The 19,612-nt window shown below is 44.9% G+C and overlaps 1 protein-coding gene across 1 annotated transcript; it reads right to left on the reverse strand.

Annotated features, from left to right (window-relative positions):
* Nucleotides 1–571: 571 nt before the first annotated feature.
* On the reverse strand, nt 572–16,080 carry LOC147025167 (uncharacterized). The gene is made up of 2 exons (XM_085885846.1): nt 15,800–16,080; nt 572–2,576 (listed from the first exon to the last, which is right to left on the reverse strand). Exons 1-2 carry the CDS (start codon nt 15,933–15,935, stop codon nt 1,603–1,605), a joined length of 1,110 nt encoding a protein of 369 aa, XP_085741972.1. The 5' UTR covers nt 15,936–16,080; the 3' UTR covers nt 572–1,602.
* Between the last annotated feature and the right edge of the window lie 3,532 nt (nt 16,081–19,612).

Below are 19,612 nucleotides of genomic sequence, written 5' to 3' on the forward strand. Positions count from 1 at the left end.
TCCATCATCACACATCTGTGGAACTTTGTTGTTCTTACAGCTGCTGTCATTATAATAGATATTTACCACTGGTAATACGTATGTTCCATTAAAATGTTCTTTGACTTTGTGGGTGTGTCGTTGTTTTGGATGTAATGTCATGTCCTTTGGCACACCTCCTGGGGCCATCGCTATAAGGTGCTGGGCAGATATTTGGAATTTGGCCACGGTAGCAGTACACAGTGGCCTACGATTATACAAGATTGCGGGATCAACTAATGGTAGTAGCAGACGCCCCAACTGAACCTTCAGTTGAGGGACAGCACGCTCATTGTTCCGATACCCTGCCTGCAAAACACCAGTTCGGCAATTTATGGTCAGCTAGAGAATCAAACCCAGAGTAGACAGCTCATGGCCTCTGAGTTATTCTATGAGCTGCTCAAGTTCGTTTCCTCGACGGTATCATTCGGCTCATCAATTTTTACGTTAGTGGGGAATTCTCCCCTGACCTCTTTCCTCCAATTTTCTTTTTCATTTTAACAATAGATGCCTTTGTTATATTCTTCCTGAAACGTCTCATTCGTTTTCAAAATTTTCAGGTTTTTTTTGTTTATTTCCTTAGACTGCGAAGCAATGTCCAACAAAACCACCACCATACAAAAAGACCAACACATATAGGTTCACACAGCACGGTCGGTAACCTGCAAAATCGTTACCAAAACCATTCATTACGTGCCTGGAATACCAGGGAGGCAAATCACCAAGTCAGCGGTCTAACATAGATGTGGCAGAAGAAAATTTGTGATCGTTGAGTTAAAATGTTGTTAATGCTCTGAGTTATTTGTTGCAGCACTTATTCCTCACATCATTGAATAGAAAACGATAACCCTGCAATACAATCCAAATTTTGGGGAAAGAGCCATCCATATATTATATACACATGAAGAAATTGGATGGGTGGTGATATTATTATTTTGTGTGCAACCTGTGGCTGCATCATTGCTGGGAGTACAGCTGTGCCACTGATGCACTGCCCCCTGTTTCCAGTAAGCTGAGTCGACACACCTGCTGTTATTTAACGGCTCAACATGAACTCAAAGTCGAGATATTAAGATCTTAAGCCAACCACTTTAACCATTAAGCCAACACCAGGCTTGGGTGATAATTTAACGAAATTTCATGTTGAGCTAAGGCAAGAGAGCGGAAAGTGGTGAGGTGGTGTGGATATCATGTCCTTTGTATGGAATGGGAAGGAAGATTTGGAGGAGAGAAGCTAAATTGGAAAAGAGTGATGGAATTTTTAAGGGATTGGGGTGAGGGGTGAGGGGTTAAAAATTCTGCCATTTTGCAATACATAATAAACATGTTATCCGATGTCAAAATTACACTAAAAAAAAAAAAACTTTAATTGTTACTTGTCAAGACATAAATGCCGATGTGCAACCGGAGTAGATTTACAGATAACCATTCTTGTCATTGATCAAAAAGCTTGCAGGTTGGCAATCATCGGAATGGTTTTTCAACCCCTACCTTTTGGTCACATTACATAACCAGGTATGGCTAAAATAGATAGCAGGTATAATCAAGCATCATGTTAACATGCATTGTCTACTAATTCACTGACTACTCATTTTGAATTTCATATTCACCATTCATATCTGATTGCCAAATAGAAGCTTCGTTCATGTAGACCGGTTCATCGTGCTGCGTTGTTGGAGGTTGGTCTTGCCTGAAGGCTTCTTCCCTCTGTGCTCCAACGTTCGCATAGATGTCCGGCTCAGGAATTTGCTCAGTTGCTCGACGCAGATGCTTTTGGCCATTATGCCTTCCACTAAACATTATTTTACTTTGGAACTCAAGTTGGCTGTACTTGTCTTGAGGCACGACGGTCGGGTTGACATATTCAGCACAATTGTCAACTTGTATGGCTAGAGAGTTTTGCCGCCTATTAAAGCAGCAGATGCGGAAATGGCAACAAATGCTCAGAGCAACACCCGCCAAAAGTAATACAATAAATACAATTACTGTAACAATTATAAAAATCAACACATTATCATGATTGGTGCATTTACAACCAATATCATTCAATGCATCGGACAAAGCTTTACTGTAGTTTTTATCACAATGATTCAGAAGTGAGCAGTTGATTTTGTTGAATTTCAGATCCAAATTCTCCAAGGAGTTAGGAAGGTTTAGGAGGAACTTGGGAAACTTGTGAAATTCATTCCTTGAGAGGTTAAGGGTCTTCAGATTTTTAGCAGAACTGAGGAACTTTAAAGGGAGAGTAGAGAGCTGGTTATTGCTCAGGTCGAGACCTTCAAGGTCCGTGGTACTTTGTAAAAAATCTTGGTCGAGTTGTGTGATCCTCTTCCCTGAAAGGGAGAGCCAGCATATTTTTTTCGTATCTCTCAGTATTCTTTTCCACTCTGTATCATTTAATTCTTTGAGATATAAGATTGTAAATTTCTTGGTGTCGATGTCGATGCAGCTCTGGATTTTTTCATTTTTGCCCTCACAACAAACAACATCTTGATGCACACAACGAGATGTAGAGTTACAAGGTTGAGTCCAGGCATGTTGGAACACACCAAGTAGAACTAAAAGGAAGAAAGGGGAGAGGTGAGAGAGATGAAATGCCGAATTAAATTATTAATAATCATCCTTGACATATAAGGAACAAATGCAATATATAGATCACAAATCTCCAAGTGGGCTTCAACACAAGAAGGCGGTGCACCGCCTTCGCATTTCATCCCCATCCTTATCCACAACCTTTTCTACCCCTATTAACTTTACCCAACCACAACCTTCTTGCTTGCAGGTTACTGTGCTTCCTCCCATCCTCTTTCTCTTTTCCTGTCCATGCATTTCCTTGATTGTCATGTCCTATGCCCCACTGTCAGGTCATTGCCCTTCCAGGCCCTGTGCACCCCACTCTTCCAGAGCCTCGATCTTGTAAAGGAAATAATTGAAGTCATGGACGTGACTCTAACAAAGTTGTTCCAAGACGACAATACAAGTTACTAAAGAAGCCTCAACACTGTGACTTGTCTCATCTATCAGTCTTGTGTTGTGTGTGTGTGTGTGTGTGTGTGTGTGTGTGTGTGTGTGTGTGTGTGTGTGTGTGTGTGTGTGTGTGTGTGTGTGTGTGTGTGTGTGTGTGTGCTCTACTACGAGCCTTAGATCCTGCTTATAAAAAAGGTCAATGAGGCATAAGTTATTAATTTTAGTTATCTCATAATTAATGTGAGTGGAAGTCATTTGAAACACAAGTTAGCAATGACCTGGATGGGATGTCTCAGAAGCTCCTTGTCATACACAAATCCCAGTGTCTGTCTCTTTTACCCTCTGTGATTAACATTCGACATCATTCCACTTTGTAATTTCTCACCTCACACACACATTCTATGTGAGCATGGCATGTTCGCTTGTTCGACCCAATACATTCTGCGTAAACATGGCCATTCCACGTGTGTGAGCGGAAAACATTTCCAATGACATGGTGGAAATGCATGAGCAAATTTGTCACCATTGGAGTGCATGCAGGATCCTCAATGTGTCAAGGTGAGAGTTTGAGGGTCAGGGGAGTTTGAGAGACCCAAAGAGAGTCAGGAGGAGTGAGAGAGCGAGTCAATGCCACAGGCCGCAGGTGGATGCCAGATTGCAAGTCAATGAACACAGACACACTACCAGACACAGGCGCGAAGAGCATCGACTCAGTGCCTGGAGTATCCCACATGAGTGCAGAACCTGACCCATGTTCCTGAGCCATGTCAAAACAAAAGGGAAGACCACTCAAAACTTCTACCTCGTCCATTTTGTCGACTCCGTTGTTGTGTTTCCCTGAATGATTCTGCCTGTGATAGTTTTAGTTGAAGGTTGAGGTATGGGAACTGTTACTGTCTGGTCAGGCATTCCAGTGGGTTTCCGTATCAAGCGAACGCACCTCCCATTGAATGGAACACTTTCTCTGTATGAAACTTTAACACAGCGACTGAAAATACCTATGCGGGCGGGGTCGCCCCCCAAAGTAGGTATTTGCTTTCTTCTCCAAAACCACACACACAATTTTGATGAAACTTGACCACAGCATTCATCACCAATGATATACCAAAGTTTGTTCATGACATTAAAAAAAAAAATCAGGGTCCAACAGGGTTTCAAAAGGGGATGGGTTTGCCCTCCAAAAATATGTATTTGCTATAATATTGGTTTGTTGGTACACTTTGCTAATTCCATCCCACATTGACTTCCTTCTAAATAACATTATTCGACCAGGTGAGCACCCAGGGGTATTGCCCCTATTTTTGCTCATCGAGGCAAACCCCAAAAACTTGGACATAGATAAAGTTTGACTCCGGTAGTACAATTATCAAACGCGAGGGCTCACAACTTATGCACTGTTGGATGAGAGATCGTAAAAAATTGAATATCAATAGAGGGACACTTGCTGAGACTCCCAAGTTACCCGCAGCCGCATTGGGACATAGTGGACTTTGGAAAAAAAAAACATCAGTTTTTCAGGTGCTCTAATTCTAGAAGAAAATTGGTTGAAACATGGAATACCGTATGGAATACAGAATGGACTTTGGAAAATAAAAAAATAAAAAAAATTGTAAAGAGGCGCCCGACATCTCGTCAGTAAGTCAAGTTTTTTGTGATCCTTGAAAACGAAAACACGTTACATAATGTGCATGTGTGTGATTAATTTGTTTAAAAACTTGGTGTCCCTTTATTTGAACTTCTCTGGAGCATTACTTGGTTCTATAGCATTACTTCTCCGGAGGATTACTTACAAGCCATGCAATGTCTTGTCAATTTTCATCCGATTCACTTCAAATTTGAAGAGGAGTTGCATGTTTGGTCATTGAATTTAACCACCAATTATTTTTGAGGTCAAATTTGTTTTATGGATTTTGCAAGTGTCGTGCTCTGCACCACGTCTTATTCTTGTTTGTATGATTGTTTGTCCGCAAATAATATTTGTGTTTTTCTCCACAACCGCTCATCAGATTGAGACGAAATTTTCACCATTGGCGCGACTACTCGTGTACAATGTTTAAATGATAATTGTGACATCATAGGTCACGTGGTGTGGCAGCCATGTTGGAAAAACAGAAAAAAATTGGACCTCTGTATCTGCAACAAGGAAAACTGCAACAAGGAAAAAATTTAAACTTGGCACATAGCAACTCCCCTTATGATGAATGAGTGATTTTTTTAATGCCATCACAGGTGCCTTCGTTATGACATCATAATTGCATATGTAGAATGCCACATCTGATCAGTATGAAAATTTTGAGGGTCATCTTGGGATAAAATGGTCCATAGAAAATTTTTTGATGATGTCATCGGTCACATGATTCGGCAGCCATATTGTTAAAAAAAAAGAAACCTTCAAAAATCTTCTTTTCTGAAATGGCTGAACAGATCGAGGCAAAACTTTATACATATGACAGCCTATCCATGTTGAACAAAAGGTTCACACATATGATGTCATTGGTCATATGGTTTGGCAACCATATTGGAATATTCCATAAAACCTATTAAAAATAAACCACTCAAAAGAAGTCCTGGCGAGGGTCTGCAATCTCCACATACCTTGTTGTGCCTTTGTGTGTACAGTTGTTCTGGCATGAGTTTTACACCCCAATGAGAGGTGGCTTGTGCTTTCTGTTTTCTGTTGCAGAAACTACACTTGCCAATTGACTCAGTCCTGATATTTTAATAAAGCCATTGGTATAGTGTCATTGGTCTTGGGCATTTGTTCATCCCAGTTGAGCTGACCGCTTCTTAGCCATTCCAAAGAGCCTTCTTTGTCTATTCCCAGTGTGTCCAACTGTTTTAATTATTTATTTATTTATATTTACCTTTCTGCTCTTTTGGCATTTTCCCAGTTGGCGGTATATATATGTTGATATTTTGTTTTCAATATATACATATATATATATATATATATATATATATATATATATATATATGTATGTATATGTATATATATATATATATATATATATATATATATATATATGTATGTATATATATATATATATATATATATATATATATATATATGTATGTATATATATATATATATATATATATATATATATATATATATATATATATATATATATATATATATATATATACATACAAACATATATAGTGTTGCGGTTCTGGAAACCGCATCCCTCCAAGGCAATGGCATCCATCATACAGTGGTCCCCAGACAGTTATTTCATTAATATACATACAGTTAGACCTTTCCCTCATGTCTAATGGGTTAAACGGGACGAAGTGCATTGTGTGGATCTCATAGTTTGGTCTGATTAATTATATCTCTCTCTTCATTCCTACTCTTTTCCTCTTATTCCTGGAATAAATCCAAGCAGGCACTGCACCCAGACGGCTGCCTGTGGGGGCCGCGGCTACGCCCTTCACTCTGAGAATGCATCTTCACGGAGGCCAACAGTAGAAGCAAACAATAAACAACCTTCACCACCAGACTGCAGAGGACGCGTGCAGCACAGCGATAACCTACACCCACTCTTCAGGACGTACGCATCACGTTCTTTTCAACCCATTTCTGTATCTAATAATTATATCCAATCCTTTCCTTCAATTCATGACACAGATCAGGGCCGGCACCGCGCACACCACCGCCTGTGAAGATCACCACTGTGAAAGATAACCACTTACACAATGGTGGACCTGTGCGCAGCCCTGTGATAATTTATCATCACACAGAACGGGGCACGAATAGCACACATCTTTATTCGGGTCTGCGTGCTGATTGCAATGCCATTTTATCATCACATTGTATGCGACGCGCATGGCGCACATATTTGTTTGAGTGCGCGCTAGTTCACAATGGCGTCTTACAGTCGATTCTTCACTCGCCACCATGGCCACCAATGTCTTCCACGGATGGCAGACATCCTCCCGCACCTCCGCCTTGATGAAGCAAGGGCATTGGTCAGCGCCAAGCACCGCCCACTGGAGGTGCCTGAGCGTGTATCCTGGGTGAGCGCGGCCCTCGGCCAGTCGCCGGGGCATGGCCCGGGAGTTCAGTGCAAGGCGATATATATTGCGGTGTCCGGAGCGAGACGATTGCGCAGCCCCGCTATGTCTCGCCGGATGTAAAATAAGGCTGCTTCGGCCATAGCAGCGGGGCTGAGAGGTGGCCGGGGCCTAATGGGAGCGCCAAATTCAGGTGACGATGCATCGCTTTGGGGTGGCGCCCCACCCTGCAGGGTCTATAAAGGATGGATCACAAAGCCGTCCAGAGTCGTCAGACAGTCGGCGTCGTCGTGGTGGTCATCCTTATATTCCTTGCTGGCTTTGGATCGGTCTCTGTATGCGCCTGCTTCACCCCGTCTTCTTCTTCACACACTTGTTGCTGGCTCCACCCACCCACCTGACTCCGACTCCACCTGCCCCTCATCGCTGGACCCACCCAAAGTCCCTCCCTCACGCCTGATGATCGCGCCAGTTCTCTGGATCGGCGCAGACATTTGCGGGTACCATAGCCAAGCATGAGATGATGTGCCAACTATCAAGGAGGGATAATAATCCAGCGGAGCATCCCCCAAAATGTACTGGGTGGCGTGGTCGTTCAATCATGCAAGGTATTACGAGACCGTTAACCTCATCTGCTCTTCTTTTTGCTCATTACCTCTTCTTCACCGGGGTGTGTGTGTGTGTGTGTGCGTGCGTGCGTGTGTGTGTGTGTGTGTGCGTGCGTGCGTGCGTGCGTGTGTGTGTGTGTGTGTGTGTGTGTGTGTGTGTGTGTGTGTGTGTGTGTGTGTGTATGTGTGTGTGTAATGGCGCCTGTCCTCGCTTCAGTTATGATTGCAGTAGAATTATATTGGGATAAGTCTGCTGTGTGTCTGCTTTTGTAAGTTGCTTTTTGAAAGTCGCACCACACTTTTCTTTATATCTCTACTTACACACAACAATAAACTCTATCAATTGTGCCACATGTTTTTCCTCACCTACTTGTTAATAAATGATTGTGTCAAAATGTTTCCAGCTCGTTTTTGTCGTTTCTTTCATTGATCCAGCATGGTCCATATCCTAACCGAGCCAGGACTTTATTCCCAATGATCCTTTCTTTTAGCCGGTACGTCCTTGGCAGGGTAGTGTCGCTCGGTTGCATCTGACAAGGTAAGGTGACCCGGTTTGGACAAGGCATACCGAGGGTATGTCCCCTGGTAATTAGTTCATGTGATTATAATTAGGTAACCAATTTAGACGGAGGATCCTAAGTCACATGGATGAGTTATTGGCGTTCACAGTCGGTTCGTGACCCGCCGTGTCACGGAGCTATCCGTGTGCGACAGCCTGCGATTCTAGGGAGTCTGGTGGGAAGCCATGATAGCTTCCCCCACGAGTGATCTTCTCATCCAGACCCCTGGCCACAACTATATATATATATATATATATATATATATATATATATATATATATATATATATATATATATATATATATATATATATATATATATATATATATATATATATATATACACATATATCCTTCTATATATAATCTTAAGACATTAGTATTTTATATTGTTACGGATTTCTGAATCCGGTGTGATGAATGCATCCACACATCCAGGTCCTCAGACAATTATTTCCTTAAATGCATATTCAGATTAGCCCCATCCCCATGTCTAATGGGATTTCAAATGTGATGCATTGGGAAGGGTAAAGGATAGATCTCCTCTCTTATGCGAAGCTTTTTTTTTCTTTATGACGGACATATTTACACATATTTCTTTTGCGAGCTCGGACGCGCGCCCAGATTTTTTCCTCAGCAACGTTTATGCATGTATTTCTTTCACGAGCACCGACACCCACCTTTTTTGAGAGTGCACAAGTCGTCATGGTAAACGTGCACAGGTGGGGCGGGGTGAGCTTTTGGGGGACTCCACGCTCGCCGAGACGGGCCGCATATAAAAAGAGAATTGGAGGTCCGTTCTGAGGCGAGAGAAGTAAGAGGAGGAAGAAGAGAACGAGAAAGAAAGCCAGAGAGGAAAAGGAGGAGGGAAGTGAGCAAGAAGCGGGCAAGCGAGCCGAGAACTAAGCGCGAGAAGCGAACAAGAAGCGGGTGTAAGCGCTCAAAAAGGGAGGAAGAAAGCAAGCAAGAAGTGAGCAAGCGAGCGTGTGGTGTGCATGTGGGTGTCTGACCAGTGCCAACGAGACAATTTGTCCTTCCCAGTGCTTGAGCAAGTGAGCGTGTGGTGCGCGTGTGGGTGTGAGCAGCGCCGATAACGAGTGAGGCACGGGTCGGTCACCGACGGACAGTGTGGGTCACTGGACGTCACCAGTTTTGTGAAGTGTGAAGAGCTGCCCGTGTCTCAGCACCAGGGTCTAAATTGCGATAGATGATCTCGGTGCCCTCCCAGATGTCGACTGGTGTTCAAGGCTGTTCGCGAGAGGGTGCACGGCAAGGCTGGGTGCTGGCGATGGACGTGACACGCGCGCAGACATTTCAGGACGTTTTCACTTCACGGACGACTATTCTCTGGTGAGCGAGACGACTCTTCTCCCCCCCCCCACCCCCCAAATGATCTGCTGGGTACCCTTGTCTATGTTTAGTTGTAAGTAAGTCAACACCCGATAAGTATCTGATCTCTGTCTCTTTCCTGGCATTTTGATTGATTTTGCCTGACTAATTATTAATTTTGATTGCTTTGAAATAATTCATTCTTTTACCTCAGAAAATAAAAAGTTCTTCTTATTTATTTATTTATTTTATTATTATTTAATCATTTGTCGATTTCCAACCTGTCTGTGTTTGTCCTTTCCTGCTATTGGTTGAGCTGATATAGACTGGGAGGTAATTACCACAGATTTGACCAAAAATAGTCAGCATGCACCAGCGGTTAAAACGCTCGGCCGCCCGAATTAAAATCTAATCAAAATAACATTGGTGCTTTGCCGAGGGCGCGCTCCCCACAGTTATTCCATTAATATATGTTCAGACAGTCCCTTCCCTTTGTTTACCGGGACAACGAGACAGTGCGTTGTGTGGATCTCATAGTGAGGTCTGATTATATCTCGATCTTCATTCCTACTCTTTTCCTCTTCTTTCTGAAATAAATCAAAGCAGACACTGCAATCTTTCAGCAGCCTGTAAAAACTGCAGCCACACCCTCAACGTATGCGTCCTCACAGAGGCCAACACGTGCAGCACGTGCTGCGGTTTGGGGAGGGGAATAGAAAGCTGAAACAACACCACACGAGCATCGACAGCGCAGCTGTGAGGATACGGCGATGCCCTCGAAAGAACCTCTGCCACAAGCTCGAGATGATCGTCTGACGTTTCCAATGATCTGGGATGAGATTGCTGGTTGCATTGAAAAGGCGTACGAACAAATATCTCTTAAAGAAGCTGCACGGATGTTGTTTTTCACAACACAGAAGCAAATGACCCAATATCAGCAAGAGCGTGGCTGGCAGCTTGGTGCCAATAACTACATCGTCAGAGGCCGATAATAGAAAAACAACAACCACACCACGTTGTACAGGACACAAGTGTGCAAGATACGGGTGGCGCGTTCTTTTCAACCCATTTCTGGATTTAATTATATCAGCATCCTCTTTTCCCTCCATTTCTCCATCTGATACTTCCATCTATATTCTTTTTCATTCTAAACCTCCATCTAATTATTATATCCAATCGTTCCCCTCATTTCCTGACACAGATCGGGGTTGGCCCCGCGTACACGAGAGTTGAATCGTGCGAATGCGAGCGCTGACCACGTGGGCCATGGCAGATCCGCAGGTACTGTATGGAACGTGCTCAAAGGTGGACCTGTGCTTAACTCGTGACACCTTGTTATTGTACAGAACAGGGCACGAGTAACACACATCTTACCGTCTGTGCATGGGTTTACTCTAATACTTTACCGTCGGTCCTCGCTTGTGGCCACGGGTGTTCTCCACAGGCAGCGGACGTCTCCTCGCATCTCCGCCTGGTGAAGCCGCGATCAGGCAGGAGCGTGCTGTGCAGTTCAGATCGCCCAGGCCACGTGGCGCATCGCGGAGCAGGCATTGATCAGTGCTAATGGGGGGTGCCGGGGCGGGCACGTGGAGCCGACGCGACCCTCGGGCAGTCGCCGGGGCATGCTCTGGGAGATAGGTGCAATGCAATTCATGTCGCGGAGTTCGGTGTGGAGCGATTCATATAATGGGGCTCGGAGCAAGATGATTCCTCAGCTTGGAGTTATCTTGCCGGAAGTGGAGTGGATCCACTTCCAGACATCATGGTCAGGCCATGCAGTCATCTGGGCCCAATCAGAGTGGCCGATTCGGGTGACGATACATCGCTTCCGGGTAATGCCCACACCCTGCACCCCAGGGTCTATAAAGTACGGGTGGCGAGTCCGTCCGTAGTTTCATTTTCAGTTCCAGTTCCAGTTCCAGTTCCAGTTCCGGTGTCTTGGCCGTCACTCTTGTCGGCTCGTCCCATTCTCCTTCCGGCCTGGAATTGATCTCTCCACCCATCTGCTAACTCCGCTTTCTTCACCCGCCTGTCTTCGCCCACTCGCTCTTGATTCTACCTTCTGCTTTTGCCCTTCTGCCGTCACCACCTGCAACTCCGCCTCCACTTCTCTGCCCTTCTCGACCCACACATCGCTGACTCCACCCACCCACCTGGTCCTGTTCTCCACCCAAGTCTTCTCCACCCCCTTCTCCACCCAAGTCCCTCCCTTCACACCCGACGGTCATGTCCCATTCTCTGGACCGACGCAAGCTGCACAAAGTTCCACAAAGCAAGAGACGGCGTGCCAGCTGTCAGGGAGGTATCGCCCAGTAGAGCATCCCCCCAAAACATATTGGTGGCACGATTGCCCAATCGCGCAAGGTATTGAGAGAGTGTTAGCCTCATCTCCTCTTCTCCTTTTTCTCTTCATCAACCCCTCTTCATCCCGTTGTGTGTGTGTGTGTTTTTTTATTTTTTTTTCCTGGCGCCTGTCCTCATAAGTTAAGATTGCAGAAGTTTATTATTTCGGGTTAAGTCTGCTCTGTGTCTGCTTTTGTAAGTTGCTTGTATAATTGTTGCACCTCATGCTTCTTTCTATCCCTGCATTACACAACAATAAAACTACTATTCACTGTGACACATAACGTTCCTTACCTGCTTGTAAATAAATTATTATTATTAGAAATGTTCCCAGCTCGTTTTTGTCTGTTCGTTCGTTGATCCAGCATGGTCCGAATCCTGGCTTTATACTTTAAAGGCGGGACTTTATACCCGGCGATCCGTTCCTTTTAACCGGTATGTCCTTGGCAGTGTCGCTTGGCTGCATCCGGTCCGGTAAAGTGATTCGTTTCGGACAAGGCGTACCGAGGATGTGTTCCCCGGTAATTAAATCACGTGAGTAAGTAGGTAACCCGATTAACCCATAGACGGGAGGACCCGAAGTCACGCGGTTGAGTTATTGGCATCCACGGTCGGTTAGCGACCCGCCGTGTCACGGAATTATCTGTGTACGACGGCCTGCAATTCCGAGGAGTCTGGTGGCAAACCGAGATAGCTTCCCCCCCTGATGGTCTTCTTACCCATCCCACTGCCCATAACAATATATACATATATACACTAGCCATTATACATACATATACATCTTCCATTCACACCTGTCCTTGGAAATATTTTGCGAGGTGGGTTAGGCATACTTTTCCTTGTTTGTTGTCTTGGTGTTTGCTTTCAAATTGGATTTGGTGGTTTGTTGAACTTTTCACGTATTCAGCCAATCGTACAGTTGTCATATCAGTTTGGTATGTTATCGATGAATTTGTTCACATGGTTCTTAGGCTTTGACAGCTGAGGATGCTTGTGGGTGATGTTTAACATTGTACTGACGTCGTATGCGACTTGTGGTTTCAGAATCATGTTGTGTGTGTGTGTGTGTGTGTGTGTGTTTGTGTGTGTCCGGTCGATTAACCAACCCCTCAAAGTGCTGACCGGGTGTAATGGAAGGTACTTCGTCCTGACCAGGAAACTGAGTCACGGCATTACAGGCAAGAGTCAATATGGATGTAAGCATTGTCAATGTCAAATTGCTGAGGATATCTTTTCAGCACATTCTTGAATCACAATTTTGGATGCCCCTACTAGGACTGCAACATCTAAAAGCTCACGATTGAATACCATTGGGAATGCACCCATCTTCCATGTGGTGGGCATGCCATGCCCATTGCAGCCACCACTTTGTCAGGATAGTACGAAGAAATAATAACACTCAAAACCTCAACTTCTCTTTGCTTAACACTGAGGTTTGCATCCCTCGATCAATGTCCTGTTGATTCCATCCAATGTTCTACCTGTCTGCTGATGTAGACCGACACTATCCTTCACCAGCAAGACTGGTTCTTCATTCTTGTGCTAATATTTGCTCTCATACCTGTTTAGAATGATTGTGTCAGGTATTATGAACTTGTATATCTGTTGCAATAAACAGTTTTAAAATATTTAGAGTAGGTTTACTGAAGTACAGCACACAAGACGTTTGATGGAATGTTTTTCCACTCTCTGATGGGGATCTATATTCTCTGACAAATAAAAAGTTGCCATAATTAATTGGTTTGGCATGCACTGTATTAATTAATTTTAAGCTCTTTTTGTACTTCCTCCAGGATGCTGCGCTCCCACAACTCCATCACTGAAACTCCCGGGTTTGGGGGTGTACTTTTATTTGAGTGAGGAGTTGTTTCATATGCAGCCTGTAGCTGCTGGTTGCATCATTTTTTATTTATTTATGCACAGCTGTGCCACTGATGCAGTGCCCCTATTACCAGAAGCTGGTACTCATCTTTCCGACCTCATAAAATGACAAGCTGAGTCAACTCACCTGGTGTTACTTCAACGGTTAAAAAAACAGGGGCTCAAACTCAAGACCATAATATCTTAAGCCAGCCACTTTAACCATTAATAGTGGGGAAACTTAGCTAAATATAGCATAACAATTGTGCATTTCGTGAGGAAAGCACCAAATTTGGCACACTAGTAGCCTAACATATTATGAACAGATTTGGATATCGGGCCATCTCAAATTCAGCTGCTGATGGCTATGGCAGCCATTTTCCACTGCCATCAAAAATTTTGAGATGGCCCAATATCCAAATCTGTTTATAATATGATAGGCTACTAGTGTGCCAAATTTGGTGCTTTCCTCACAAAATGCACAATTGTTATGCTAAGTTGCCCCACTATAAGCCAACATCAGGGTTATGAGTGAGGACAGATTGGCAAACAGGACATGGACTATGTGGCAGACGATGCAAAGATTAGTAATGACCTGTTTATTGGACACCAGAACTGGAATCTGATATCCACTTACATATAGCTCTGCCATGCTACACACTTAACCTTCTGCTGCTGAAAAAGTGTGGTTTCTAAAAATTACTGAAATCCCTCCTGAGTTTATGAGAGCTTGGCCCGGAATACGCGCCGGAGCATGTGCACCAGAGCAAGGATAAAGTACATGCTCGTCCGCTGGTCCTTGGTGGTCACAAGGCCAGTATTTGGATTGGAAGCTGATGTAGAACGGGGTTTGGAACCTCGATGTAGGCTCAAGAACTGTTAAATGTCAATTTTCGATTTTCGGTGACATCCATGTTTGTTTGCTCCATGATGGCAATAGAAATGGACCGCTTTCGCTTTGCACACTTCATCCCATTTAAGGGTACCACCTGTATTCCCATTAACCTCAGGTATTCCTTCACTGGGCTGGCAGGATGGGTTAGAGGTAAGCACGCTGGCTTCGAAAGCTGTCTTTCCTGGGTTGAAATCCCGACCCAGCTATAAACGGTCGTCCTAGGGTTTCTCAGGGAGGGTCATTCATCAATGTGTGTCCCATCCCTTGGATGGACGTTAAACTGGGTGTCCTGTCTGCCGGCATTAGTTGATGGACATTAAAGATCCCACGGTGTCCTTCGCTAAGAGGAGCCACAAATTACAAGTTTCTGCTCCAACTTACTTCGTCGAAAGTCTGTCATACTTAATCAGACGTCTGGTTTGTCAAAGACCAGCCCAGAACTTTCTCCAGTCGACCCCACAAGGTGACCATTAACGAAGATTAATTTACTTTTCTTCCACATTCTTACTTCAAACGAAATTCTCAATCTGCATGCGCCGAACAGGCAGCGAATTTTAACGACCATATGAACGTAGATGCAGAATGAACAGCCGGCTTTATGTCCCCATCCGAAGGATGGCGTGCCCCGACATGCAGCGCCTACTGTGTCAGCATTGCATCAGAACGGTTTTTTTTTTTTTTATGCATTTGATTCCCACAAGGTCAAAGCCAGGATCAAAGGGGAACGTAGTACCAACTGACCTCTCCCACCCTCCTCACGAAGGGATTACACAAACAGGAAGCCAAATAAGCAATAACAAGGAATTTTGATGTGGAAGTCCACACATTCACCCTTTGATAAGACCTTCTCACAGACATCACAATCACAACACCGATATGCCATCACCCTTCCATACTCAAACTACCCTCGAGTCCTGCCAAGATCCCTGTACCCATCTGTCTCCAGTATTTCTAACAACTTATCTAATTCCAATTATTTAAAGCCAGCTGCTCTTTCTGCTGCCACTACCATTCCAGGTAGACAATCCCATGCATTATACCACCACCATAACTCCCAAGCTTTGGCCTCTGGTCCTATCACTGCCCATTCTGCTGAAGAACTTTTCTGCACTTGTTTTGGCACACCTGGGGATAACGATAACTATGAGGTCACAGTGGACAGAAACTTTAAGAAATTGAAAATGAATCAACGTAGGCCCTTACCTGTGAGTGCTGAGAAGTACAAACACATAGTTGTATCCTTCGGCTTGTCTATCTGAGTTTCTCGATAGAATGGAGGGAAAAAAAGGAACTCTCTAAGGACTTTCTCAACTGCCACCGGGGCTCCGTATGGTGTCATTTTAGCATTCTGGGGGAAGGAAGTCAATAACAGCTCGTCACTTTATAACACTCATCTCGAAGCCCAGCATCGAGGACTCTGTATGGACATGGCTTTAGTTGGGAGAAAAGTGAGAGGTCGACCACATCAGTCCGGTGGTTGAAGCATTAGGGGTCGATGTTACAGAACATATGGAAGGCACACATTACTGAACTACTGTGACGACACATCTTTGCTCCACTGTTCAATATCTCTATCTCTATCTCTATCTCTATCTCTATCTCTCTCTCTCTCTCTCTCTCTCTCTCTCTCTCTCTCTCTCTCTCTCTCTCTCTCTCTCTCTCTCTCTCTCTCTCTCTCTCTCTCTCTCCTCTCTCTCTCTCTCTCTCTCTCTCTCTCTCTCTCTCTCTCTCTCTCTCTCTCTCTCTCTCTCTCTCTCTCTCTCTCTCTCTCTCTCTCTCTCTCTCTCTCTCTCTCTCTCTCTCTCTCTCTCTCTCTCTCTCTCTCTCTCTCTCTCTCTCTCTCTCTCTCTCTCTCTCTCTCTCTCTCTCTCTCTCTCTCTCTCTCTCTCTCTCTCTCTCTCTCTCTCTCTCTCTCTCTCTCTCTCTCTCTCTCTCTCTCTCTCTCTCTCTCTCTCTCTCTCTCTCTCTCTCTCTCTCTCTCTCTCTCTCTCTCTCTCTCTCTCTCTCTCTCTCTCTCTCTCTCTCTCTCTCTCTCTCTCTCTCTCTCTCTCTCTGGACCCTAGGATCCCAAGCCACCACCCTCACAACTAACCCAACACCAGGCTTCACTGTTCAGTAAGAGCCATACAAACCCAAATGCTTATCTTTTGTGCCTTGGATCTGTGAGTTGGAGAGTGGGGGAGGGGATGGAGTGTCATGGGATTGGTGACTCATTTGATTGCTCACAGATGATAATTGCTGGTGAATACAGCACGACGCATGTTATATGTCCATCCCATAAATTAATATTATTTCAAAATTAAACACTAATCTGAAAAATGATTGGTTGCCCTTTGAGTAGAAGCTTTATTTCAGTTATAAAATCTTGTCACTACTGCTTTGAATTTCTATACCGTGTGTGTGTGTGTGTGTGTGTGTGTGTGTGTGTGTGTGTGTGTGTGTGTGTGTGTGTGTGTGTGTGTGTGTGTGTAGTCATTAAACCAACCCCTCCTCATGGTGGTGACCGAGTGTAATGGGAGGTAGTTAGTCGTGACCAGATAATTGGGCAATGGTGTTACAGACAAGGACCATCGTCACATTACTCTTAGTTTTCAAGATCCCCAAGACTTCCATCTCTATCCCCAAGTTTTCCAAAAACTGCACCATGGTTGTCAACTTCTGGTTGTTTGTACGTGTTTTACCCTCTTAAATACTGAGTTTCAGGCAAGGCAGCAGAACGTACCATTTTTAGTTTTTGGTATGACTCAGCCTGGGTTTGAAACCCCTCATCTCCCAGCCAGACTCGAAGCAGATGCTATATAACCATTACACCACCGAGTCTGGTTAACTTTTCTTTTTTTACAGTGTCAAGGTTTGTGCAGGAGGGAGAACACAGAACGGATCAGTAGATAACAGAACGAAACGAGAAGGGCACTCAGTGAAGCGCATACCTCCGCCAGGCTGAACAGTTCACATTTTGTATCCACTGATAGGCCGGATCTGGATCCAAACCTGAACCGAAATCGAATTGGCTTGTTCTTGTCACCAACACAACCTGCACCCCAAGTTTCACCCAAATCAGTCCACTACGTTTTGAGACATCCGTAGAGCAAGACTGGAAGCACCAACAACTTGAAGGCTCAGGCTTTCATCCTCCTGCGCAGGTACTGGCAGCGCCACACCCCATGATCCAGTGAATCCATGACTCCGCAGACCAGATCCAGACGTCTGTTGACCTCTGGCTCACAGCTTGCCGAGACATGAATATCACTGCCAAGGTAAGTAAATCTCTCCGTGACCTCAACATCCTCACCACAAACAGATATAGACAGGAGAACAGCATCCAAGATGTCATTGAAAGCCTGGAGCTTAGTTTTGACCCAGGAAACCTATAATCCCAGCGGCTCTGACTCCTCATTCAGCACCTCGAGGGCCCCCAAAAGGATATCTTGAGTCTCCATGAAGATGACTGCATCATCTGCGAAATCAAGGTCATAAAGACTTGACATTCCCAAACGATCTCTCCGACATCCTCCCCAGAGTTCAGTCCATACAAGTGCAGAAACATGTTGGGGCCAGTACACACCCCTGATGAACTCCAGTAATAACTGGAAATAAGTCAGAGATGGTACCACCACACTTCACAGCACTCTCAGTACCAGAGTAGAGTTCAGACATCAGTTTGATCAGTTTTGGTGGCACCCCACGAAGACCAAGAATCCTCCAGAGGGCATCCCGATTCACTGAATCAATCGCTTTGCAGAGATCAACATGAGCTGCAAGCAGCCCCTTCTGAAACTCTCCTCTGCGTTTGGTGAGGACACGAAGAGCAAGGATATGGTCAATCGTTGACCTCTTTGGTGTAAAGCCTGACTGCTCTGGATGCTGGTGCTCAAGCAGATGGTGGCGAACCCTATCAAGAATTATCCGAGCAAAGACCTTGCCAGAGAAAAGACCACTGAGAGCAGCGTCACCCCCTCGGTAGTTGTTGCAGTCTTGGCGATCACCCTTCCCTTTCTAGAGAAGAACAACAAGGCCCCTCTTCCAATCAGTAGGGATGATGCCTGTGTTCTAGGCAGAGCACAGAACGGCAATGCAACGACACTTGTGCAGCATTTCCACCAGCCTTGGGAAGTTCAGCATGAATGCCACAGATCCCTGGAGCTTTACTGCATTTCAACCAGTTCACTGCAGCCTGTGTATCCACAAGCGAAGGTAGAACACAGTTGATTGGAGGGTCAGCAACAGGGATTGTAACACCCCTCACTTCCAACTCGACAGCTGGTGGATCAGCCTGGCACAACCGCTCAAATTAACCAGCCCAGCGGGTCTTCACTTTTGACTCCTCTGTCAAGAGCCCACCACCCTCTACAATAACTGCAGTACACCGAGGGACAGGCTTGGAGGAACGCAATGTGTAAATTCCTCTGTAAGCAGGATGAGAATCAATTGACGACAGGTGATGCTCTACCCCCTCACAGATTCCTCACACATCGGCCTCCTTGTCCACCCTTAGTGCACGTACAGTTTTACGCCTCAACTCCCCTGAACAGCTCAGCTCTGCCATTAGGCCTGGTCCTGCGTCTCTTGGCAATGGTATCCAGTGTCCCTTGAGAGAGAAAATTCTTCTTCACCCTTTGGTGAGGTCCAAGACATCTACCAGCAACATCAAGGAGAGTGGGCTTGAAAGCACTCCACAACTCTTCAGGACCCCCCAAAGCACCCAAACCCCCCAAATCTCCACTCAGCCTGTTTGCAAACTCCTCAACTACCCTCTCATCCTTGAGCTTGCCAACATCCAGCCTAGGCTGGGATGGTACCATTCTCCAGGATTTAAGGTGCAGCTTTAGAGTTGCTACAACAAGCCTGTGGTCAGTATTGAGGAACTGAGCACTCCGGTAGACCCTGCAGTTCTGGATCATCCTCAAGCGACCGTCAATGAGGACATGGTAAATCTCCTTTGCCATACTACCAGCGTTTCAATACCAAGTCCAGCGATGCGATTGTGGTCGCTGAAACCATATACCAGCCACCCTA

Source organism: Eptatretus burgeri, chromosome 6 (assembly GCF_056783735.1).
Source record: "Eptatretus burgeri isolate ZD-2024b chromosome 6, Ebu_testis_v1, whole genome shotgun sequence".
NCBI lineage: Eukaryota > Metazoa > Chordata > Myxini > Myxiniformes > Myxinidae > Eptatretus > Eptatretus burgeri.